The sequence below is a fragment of the Drosophila novamexicana genome, unplaced genomic scaffold (genome assembly GCF_003285875.2).
Source record: "Drosophila novamexicana strain 15010-1031.04,08,12 unplaced genomic scaffold, DnovRS2.1 tig00001768-arrow-arrow-pilon, whole genome shotgun sequence".
Lineage (NCBI taxonomy): Eukaryota > Metazoa > Arthropoda > Insecta > Diptera > Drosophilidae > Drosophila > Drosophila novamexicana.
The window spans coordinates 31,005-40,450 of record NW_020824889.1 but is presented as its reverse complement, the minus strand read 5'-3'; the positions used below and the strand labels follow the sequence as shown (position 1 = coordinate 40,450).

Genomic DNA, 9,446 nt, shown 5'->3' with positions numbered 1-9,446 from the left:
ATGCGTACCTCCACAGCAGTCCACAATGAATGTGCGTTCGCTTAGATAGCTATTCATAACTCGGTAGAGGACTTCCGGCAATAGCTGTTTGAGCTTGAATCGCAGTCCGTCATGCCAGACACGATCAAACGCCTCCTGTATGTCCATATAGACCGCAGAGCAGTATTTATTGTCCTCGTACGCTTCTAGTATAAACTGCGTAACTCGACCCAATTGTTGTTCAGCAGCATGCTCACGTCTGAAACCGAATTGGTGGCTCGGAATTGCATTGATGATGTTGTCCAATTGGAACATCCGGCGCAGCAGCAGTCGCTCAAAGATTTTTGAAAAGCCAGCGAGCAAGCTTATTGGCCTGTATGATCCAAGCTGATCAGAGGGCTTGCCTGGCTTTTGGATCATTGTTATTTTGGCACATTTCCACTTGCAAGGAAAGTGTCCAAAGCGTAGGATACCGTTAAAAATAAGCACTAGGTACAGTACAGCTGACTGTGGCAGTTCCTTGATCGTGCGATTATCGATTCGGTCAATCCCCGGAGACTTTTTTGTTTGCAGCATTTTGATTATAGCTTGTACTTCCCCTAGCGTGACTGGAGGGAAGCAGAGTTCACCTTGGGCCACAGGTAGCGATACTTGCATCTCGACATGGCTCTTGTCAGAGGGCAGCGTGGTGATCATTGGCCTAAACCTTTGTTCAAGGTGCTGCGCAAAGGCTTCGGCTTTTTCTTCGGTGGTCTTGCACCACTGGGAAGTCCCAGCTCCCTCAGTGTGCTTCCTCACTGGTAAATTAGGTGCGGGCTGCCTTTTGATGTTCCCCGTTAGCCGCCATAACTTTTGCATACTGTATCTATCCCTTGCATCGATAGATTCCAGCAACTCATCAAGTCTTCTCGCCTTGGCATGCTTGATTTCCCGGCTAATGTTGTTGGCTAATCTGTTGTGTGCTTGCCTAGCAGCCGGGTTGTGGTATGCCTGTATGTGGCGTTTAATCAGCCTCTTGGCCTCAATCATTTGTTGAATGCGCCTGTTGATTGTGTAGTTATATTTTGGTTGCCCTCGGTAAGGCTGGTGAGTTAGGTTTGTTGCAAATTTCGCTGCAGAGTGGATATTATTTTCCAGTATGTCTACCGCATCGTCAATATCTTCGCCACAGTGAAGCTCAGTGTTCAAATTGATGTGCATGTTTAGCCACAATTGAAATTTGGGTATGCTCGCATTTGCTGGAAGAAGATGACACTTGGGTTCGCCTTCTGCTGGCTTACTCAGTAGTTCAATCAGCAGCGGCAGGTGATCCGATCCTAAGTCATTGGATGTGCTTATTTTTAGCAGACCATACTGCACACCTTTATATACTGCGAAGTCAATGGCTGTCGGGGACTGCCGCGCATTATTTGGAAAGCGCGTTGACGAGCCAGTTGCCAGAATGTCAAGGTTTTGCTGCTGCACACTTTCAAGGAGTATATTACCCCTGCGATTTGATCTGCTGTTGCCCCACCAATAACTTCTGGCATTCCAGTCACCAGCAGCAATAAATTTAGCACCAAGCTGTCTAAATACGTAGTTGAAGTCTTGAACCAGCCAATGTTCCCGCGGGGGGCAGTATATGGCCGCAACATTAATGACTGAGCCATTTAGCAGTGTAATTGCAACTGGCGCACACTGAATTTTCTCCAGGGTTGTCGGCATGAGCGCTATGTGTTGGATTGTGCGCTTTACTAGGATGGCTGCACCTCCACGGCGGTTGTTAGATGGGTGGTTTGCCAGGTAAGTGTGGTATCCCCTTATATCAATAGTTTCTGCATCCCGTAGGTAGCTTTCAGCTATTAACATTATGTCGATTTCGTTTTGCAGCATAAATAACTCCATCTCTTCCAGTTTATTGTGTAGTCCTGCTGCATTCCAGGCTACAATTTTAAGGGCGTTGGTGTTGAGTCTGGCATATATGTTATGCCCATTTCTCTCTGAGGAGGAAGTGATGGAGTTGGCGTCGTGGCTAGACATTTTGGTTACCATTGACGCGCTCCATGGTAGACATGAGAGTGCTTACGGTAGCCATCATACTCGTCATTAGATCAACTAATCTGTCAATTTTACTTTCCAGGTTGCTGTTATTGGCAGGGGCAATTGCGCTCCTTTGTTGTTCAACCATTATGTTGATCAGCTGATCAAGTTTTCGGCTGAGGTCATCTCGCGGGTATGCAGTTCGCGGAGAGCTGCGGCTGCGGCTCCTGTGTTGCTGGCGCGCTTCTGCAGGATGTGCTATCACTTGCCGAGTTTCTCGCTCCTGATAATGCTGGTGGCGCTGAGGCGGCTGATTGTTGTGCTGCAATCTCGAATCATGTTGAGGCTGCTGTCGAGTTGTTTGGCGCTGTGCGGTCTGCTTCTGCTTTCGGGAGCGCTCATCTGGCAGGCCAGTTTTAAGGGCGGCTGCATAGCTGCTTGCAGCTTGAGGCATTGGCTGCTGGTGTTGCACTTGCTGACGGAATGGGTTGTGCTGCGGCTGCTTCTGCTGCTCAGAGGGCCGCTGTGGTTGCTGCTGTTGTGCCTGCTGGCCCTGAACAACTGGAGGCCGAAGCGGTTGCTGCTTTGGTCGTCCCTGTTGCCTACCAGAGCTAATTGGAATGGTGGGTTCTCCAAGCTGAAATAGCAATCTATTGGCTCTTTGTAGAACGGCAGGTTCCCTCTTTTTAGCATTGTTTTTGAAGAAGATGCAGCCCCTGTAACTAGCAGCATGTGGGCCCTTACAATTAGCACATTTCGCTTCTGCACTAGGCGCCTTTTCACAGAGTGTTGATGGGTGCTCTTGTCCGCACTTTACGCATCTAAATATGCGGCGACAGTAATTTTTTGTGTGTCCAATCTGTTGGCAACGGTGGCACTGCACAACATCCGTATTTCTTATTGGCTTTTCGACTTTGACTCGCTGGCCTCCCAGGACTGTTAAGTCGAAAATTTCGTTATTGTTCTTTTTAGGCTCAAGCTCAACTTGAAAGAGATCAAGAGGCTCGCCAGAGAAACGCTTCTTGATAACATTTACAAATCGAACGTTGTGTCCCTTGTCACTAAGCTTCTGCTTGATCCAGTCATTAGGAGTAGCTCGGTGAAGGTGTCTAATTACTACTCTGAAGCCACGGTCACTGCTCAGTTGGTAAGTATGGGACTCAACACTACATTCTTCAAAGAATCTTACTAGTGCGCGGTATGAGCTAATGTCGTTGCACTGAATACGAAGTCCGCGATCCGAAGTCGGTTTGGTGTGGTAGTTACCCTCTCCAATTAAGTCATCAATGTCCTTTAGGAATGGGACAATATTACCGTTAAGTCCAGGCACGTAGAGCGGTTCAGGCCTGATCTTAACATTACTGGCAACGTCTGGAACATTGGGTTCTGCGTTAGAGTTATTGGTAGGCATAAGTGGGGGTATATGTTGTGGTCCCTCAGGCCTGGCATTCATATTTTTTGTTTACCGTTCGACACAAGGGAACAAACGCAATGTCGGTCTGGATTCCAGAGCCCAGCTCCATGCCTGGTTGACAGACAGAGAAGTGGGGACTGGGATCCAGACTGTTTTTTTTTTTTATTCATTTAATACCTAGAGTACTTACAATGAATTAAGTGACATGTTATATACAATTCAAGTGAAGTTTCCCAGCCTTGGCATGGGGATTGCTGTCAAATTAATTATTTGAGGATTGGGAAAATCCCCAATTGTCTGGAAGCTACCCAGTCTGATAGCCGTTGCATCTGGATGAGCTGGAGCCGCCAGCGTGACCACCGTTGATCCTGCCGCCAGATGCCATTGGTGTGGGTGCTTGAGAGACGTAGCATCAAGGCCTTTTTCCATTGTATGGGATGTCGCAGTCTGAATTTCTGTAAGTAGGCAACCCTTTGGCAACGAGTTGTATGAAGCCATCTGATTGGTTCGTTAGCGTAACGCAATCTTTGCTTTATCTGCCTTTCAGCCAGTCGCAATTGGATGAGTTGCCGTGTCCTGCAAGTAGTCCTAGTCTTAGGCCCTCGCTGTGGTACAAGTACATAGAGGTTGGCTGCCATCATGAACAGTGTAGCAAGTGTGCACATGGTGTTGCACACTGCTTCTTGATCCGCACTGGTGGCCACGTCCCGCTGCGTCTGTGGATTTGGATGCGAGCTTGGTGTCTCTGGACTGGGAGGAATGAGAGCTCCTGGCCTTGTAGTGGTAGCGAGAGTTGAGCACAGCTGTATATGAGACGGGCTGTTTCGTCTATCCTGGAGGTAGTTGGGCTGCACCACTGTTTGACTTAGCAGTTCTTGTATGTCAAATACAAGGTAGTCTCTGAGACTGGGTGGTCGTGGGAGCGGACGTGGCTGCCCATGAGAAGGTAGCTGGCCCTGCTGTGACCGCTGCTGCTGTGCTAGGCGACCCAGAGGTAGGTGCTTCCGAAGCATTTCAGCGTATCTTCTTCTGACACCTAGGTGACGTTGTGGGAGTCTTGCTTTAAGGGCAATATTTTTGGCTTCATCGTTGCTGTGGTTGCTGAGCCGAGCCCAGTACCTGGAGCAAGCATCCTGATACATTTTTTCCACCGGCACGACCTTCAGATCAGTGTGGATGCTTTGGTTTCGCACGTACCAAGGTGCTCCAGCAATGGTTCGCAATATCTTGTTTTGCGCAACTTGAATCCGTTCAAATTGGCCTTCGCATAGAAGTGATCCCCAGACCGGAAGTGCGAACTGCCATATTGGGGCTATGAGCTGCTTGTAGAGTGATACTTTGCATTTTAATGGTAGCTTGCTCCTTTCTGATATTAGCCAGTGCAGCTTTTTGGCCCTGTCTCTAACCCTGGCGACAATGGTGGTGACGTGGCTGCTCAAAAGAAGCTTTTTATCGACTTGCACTCCCAGGTATGAAATCCTTTCTTCTGTGGTGAGCCGTTGATCCAAAATTCTTGGGGAAAGAATTGGCATCTGCAAGCTTCTCCAAGTGTGCATTATGTGCTTGGTTTTGGTAATGTTGATGCTAATGCTCCACTTTTGTGTCCATGTTGTAATGGTGGCAAGGAACAGATCCAAATTGGCAATGGCATCTTCTTGCAAGTTTGCCGATGACAAGATGGCCGTGTCATCGGCATAAGTTGCCAGCATCAGTTTGCCGTGTCGTAGCGGTGCAGGTAGGGGCATGTCGGATGTGTATAGGGTGTACAGTACAGGCCCTAAAACACTACCCTGCGGAACGCCGGCGCAGATTTCTTTTAGGCTGGAATGCGTACCTCCACAGCAGTCCACAATGAATGTGCGTTCGCTTAGATAGCTATTCATAACTCGGTAGAGGACTTCCGGCAATAGCTGTTTGAGCTTGAATCGCAGTCCGTCATGCCAGACACGATCAAACGCCTCCTGTATGTCCATATAGACCGCAGAGCAGTATTTATTGTCCTCGTACGCTTCTAGTATAAACTGCGTAACTCGACCCAATTGTTGTTCAGCAGCATGCTCACGTCTGAAACCGAATTGGTGGCTCGGAATTGCATTGATGATGTTGTCCAATTGGAACATCCGGCGCAGCAGCAGTCGCTCAAAGATTTTTGAAAAGCCAGCGAGCAAGCTTATTGGCCTGTATGATCCAAGCTGATCAGAGGGCTTGCCTGGCTTTTGGATCATTGTTATTTTGGCACATTTCCACTTGCAAGGAAAGTGTCCAAAGCGTAGGATACCGTTAAAAATAAGCACTAGGTACAGTACAGCTGACTGTGGCAGTTCCTTGATCGTGCGATTATCGATTCGGTCAATCCCCGGAGACTTTTTTGTTTGCAGCATTTTGATTATAGCTTGTACTTCCCCTAGCGTGACTGGAGGGAAGCAGAGTTCACCTTGGGCCACAGGTAGCGATACTTGCATCTCGACATGGCTCTTGTCAGAGGGCAGCGTGGTGATCATTGGCCTAAACCTTTGTTCAAGGTGCTGCGCAAAGGCTTCGGCTTTTTCTTCGGTGGTCTTGCACCACTGGGAAGTCCCAGCTCCCTCAGTGTGCTTCCTCACTGGTAAATTAGGTTTTTTTTTTTTTTTTTTTTTTACAATATATATCTGCCTGTTGCGATGATATATATAAGATGGCGACCCAAAACTATACCTTGGCTAACCGTGGGTTAGTGGTATGATTCGAGTGGTTTTCCGCGGACGCCATCTAGTGGACCATGCGGATACGGTGGTTTTTCCTGGAGGCCTAATAGGTATAGCGGGGATTTGGTACGTTTTGTTCTTTGTAGTCAAAAGACTGTTCGTTGGTAGCTTGTGTGGGTTTGTGCTCCCCCGCTTATGTTTGCTCACATAGGCCGCTCAGTTCCAATCAGACTGAGCTCCCAGCACCCGAGTCAAACATTGGTAAAGCTGTTTATAGGTTGCTTATTGGCAGAGTGGTCTGCAGTTTATTATTTAGCTTATGTTTGCTCACATAGGCCGCTCAGTTCCAATCAGACTGAGCTCCCAGTACCCGAGTCAAACATTGGTAAAGCTGTTTATAGGTTGGTTTTTGGCAGAGTGGTCTGCAGTTTATTGTTTTGCTTATGTTTGCTCACATAGGCCGCTCAGTTCCAATCAGACTGAGCTCCCAGTACCCGAGTCAAACATTGGTAAAGCTGTTTATAGGTTGGTTTTTGGCAGTGTGGTCTGCAGTTTATTATTTAGCTTATGTTTGCTCACATAGGCCGCTCAGTTCCAATCAGACTGAGCTCCCAGTACCCGAGTCAAACATTGGAAAAGCTGTTTAAAGGTTGCTTATTGGCAGAGTGGTCTGCTGTTTATTGTTTTGCTTATGTTTGCTCACATAGGCCGCTCAGTTCCAATCAGACTGAGCTCCCAGTACCCGAGTCAAACATTGGTAAAGCTGTTTATAGGTTGCTTATTGGCAGAGTGGTCTGCAGTTTATTGTTTTGCTTATGTTTGCTCACATAGGCCGCTCAGTTCCAATCAGACTGAGCTCCCAGTACCCGAGTCAAACATTGGTAAAGCTGTTTATAGGTTGCTTATTGGCAGAGTGGTCTGCAGTTTATTATTTAGCTTATGTTTGCTCACATAGGCCGCTCAGTTCCAATCAGACTGAGCTCCCAGTACCCGAGTCAAACATTGGTAAAGCTGTTTATAGGTTGCTTATTGGCAGAGTGGTCTGCAGTTTATTGTTTTGCTTATGTTTGCTCACATAGGCCGCTCAGTTCCAATCAGACTGAGCTCCCAGTACCCGAGTCAAACATTGGTAAAGCTGTTTATAGGTTGCTTATTGGCAGAGTGGTCTGCAGTTTATTATTTAGCTTATGTTTGCTCACATAGGCCGCTCAGTTCCAATCAGACTGAGCTCCCAGTACCCGAGTCAAACATTGGAAAAGCTGTTTAAAGGTTGCTTATTGGCAGAGTGGTCTGCTGTTTATTGTTTTGCTTATGTTTGCTCACATAGGCCGCTCAGTTCCAATCGGACTGAGCTCCCAGTACCCGAGTCAAACACTGGTAAAGCTGCTTAAAGGTTGCCTATTGGCAGAGTGGTCTGCAGTTTATTGTTTTGCTTATGTTTGCTCACATAGGCCGCTCAGTTCCAATCAGACTGAGCTCCCAGTACCCGAGTCAAACATTGGTAAAGCTGTTTATAGGTTGCTTATTGGCAGAGTGGTCTGCAGTTTATTATTTAGCTTATGTTTGCTCACATAGGCCGCTCAGTTCCAATCAGACTGAGCTCCCAGTACCCGAGTCAAACATTGGTAAAGCTGTTTATAGGTTGGTTTTTGGCAGAGTGGTCTGCAGTTTATTGTTTTGCTTATGTTTGCTCACATAGGCCGCTCAGTTCCAATCAGACTGAGCTCCCAGTACCCGAGTCAAACATTGGTAAAGCTGTTTATAGGTTGGTTTTTGGCAGTGTGGTCTGCAGTTTATTATTTAGCTTATGTTTGCTCACATAGGCCGCTCAGTTCCAATCAGACTGAGCTCCCAGTACCCGAGTCAAACATTGGTAAAGCTGTTTATAGGTTGCTTATTGGCAGAGTGGTCTGCAGTTTATTATTTAGCTTATGTTTGCTCACATAGGCCGCTCAGTTCCAATCAGACTGAGCTCCCAGTACCCGAGTCAAACATTGGTAAAGCTGTTTATAGGTTGGTTTTTGGCAGAGTGGTCTGCAGTTTATTGTTTTGCTTATGTTTGCTCACATAGGCCGCTCAGTTCCAATCAGACTGAGCTCCCAGTACCCGAGTCAAACATTGGTAAAGCTGTTTATAGGTTGGTTTTTGGCAGTGTGGTCTGCAGTTTATTATTTAGCTTATGTTTGCTCACATAGGCCGCTCAGTTCCAATCAGACTGAGCTCCCAGTACCCGAGTCAAACATTGGTAAAGCTGTTTATAGGTTGCTTATTGGCAGAGTGGTCTGCAGTTTATTGTTTTGCTTATGTTTGCTCACATAGGCCGCTCAGTTCCAATCAGACTGAGCTCCCAGTACCCGAGTCAAACATTGGTAAAGCTGTTTATAGGTTGCTTATTGGCAGAGTGGTCTGCAGTTTATTGTTTTGCTTATGTTTGCTCACATAGGCCGCTCAGTTCCAATCAGACTGAGCTCCCAGTACCCGAGTCAAACATTGGTAAAGCTGTTTATAGGTTGGTTTTTGGCAGTGTGGTCTGCAGTTTATTATTTAGCTTATGTTTGCTCACATAGGCCGCTCAGTTCCAATCAGACTGAGCTCCCAGTACCCGAGTCAAACATTGGTAAAGCTGTTTATAGGTTGCTTATTGGCAGAGTGGTCTGCAGTTTATTATTTAGCTTATGTTTGCTCACATAGGCCGCTCAGTTCCAATCAGACTGAGCTCCCAGTACCCGAGTCAAACATTGGTAAAGCTGTTTATAGGTTGGTTTTTGGCAGTGTGGTCTGCAGTTTATTATTTAGCTTATGTTTGCTCACATAGGCCGCTCAGTTCCAATCAGACTGAGCTCCCATTACCCGAGTCAAACATTGGTAAAGCTGTTTATAAAACTGGTACTTGGCAGAACGGTGTGCAGTGTGTGGATGGTTCAATGTTTCAGCTATTCTCAATTTGTTTGCTTGGGCTGAGTATCCGTATCAAGAGTTGGTTTGCTTGCCAGGGTGTATTATCCAGCAGCATCAGTAAAATTTGACCTGTTTTAGGTCATGTTTTTTCATCATTGCTGCTGGTTTTTGGTTGAGCTGGCAGTTGTTTGGTAGAGGGCTGGATGTGCTTAACGGCAGCACTGGTATTGTGTAGTTAATTTTTCTTGTGTGTTGGATTATTATGGCGGGGGAGGGGTTTGGCTTTGTTTTCAGGTTGTTTTGTAGGTTAAGTCTGGTGTGCCCTTATTGTGTTAATTGATTTGTTATTAGCTGTATGCTGGCTATGTCTTGGAGTAAGCTAGGGTTGGGTTGGGTAAGCGTTTGGGTGATTGGGCCATTTGGTGGCCTTAGGGATTCGATGATTCGTTCGA

At 46.8% G+C, this 9,446-nt stretch overlaps 2 protein-coding genes across 3 annotated transcripts; both read left to right on the top strand.

Annotated features, from left to right (window-relative positions):
- Nucleotides 1-775: 775 nt before the first annotated feature.
- LOC115768423 lies at nucleotides 776-2,188 on the top strand. 2 transcript variants are annotated; one of them, XM_030712991.1, is made up of 3 exons: nucleotides 776-1,761; nucleotides 1,849-2,045; nucleotides 2,099-2,188. In XM_030712991.1, exons 1-3 carry the CDS (start codon nucleotides 1,682-1,684, stop codon nucleotides 2,152-2,154), a joined length of 333 nt encoding a protein of 110 aa, XP_030568851.1. In that variant the 5' UTR covers nucleotides 776-1,681; the 3' UTR covers nucleotides 2,155-2,188. The 2 variants fall into 2 exon arrangements, 1 of the variants encoding a protein (XP_030568851.1); XR_004018545.1 differs by having other exon boundaries at nucleotides 1,873-2,188.
- A 25-nt stretch (nucleotides 2,189-2,213) lies between these two features.
- Nucleotides 2,214-3,322, top strand: LOC115768422. The gene is made up of 2 exons (XM_030712990.1): nucleotides 2,214-2,621; nucleotides 2,689-3,322. Exons 1-2 carry the CDS (start codon nucleotides 2,252-2,254, stop codon nucleotides 2,718-2,720), a joined length of 402 nt encoding a protein of 133 aa, XP_030568850.1. The 5' UTR covers nucleotides 2,214-2,251; the 3' UTR covers nucleotides 2,721-3,322.
- Nucleotides 3,323-9,446: the final 6,124 nt, after the last annotated feature.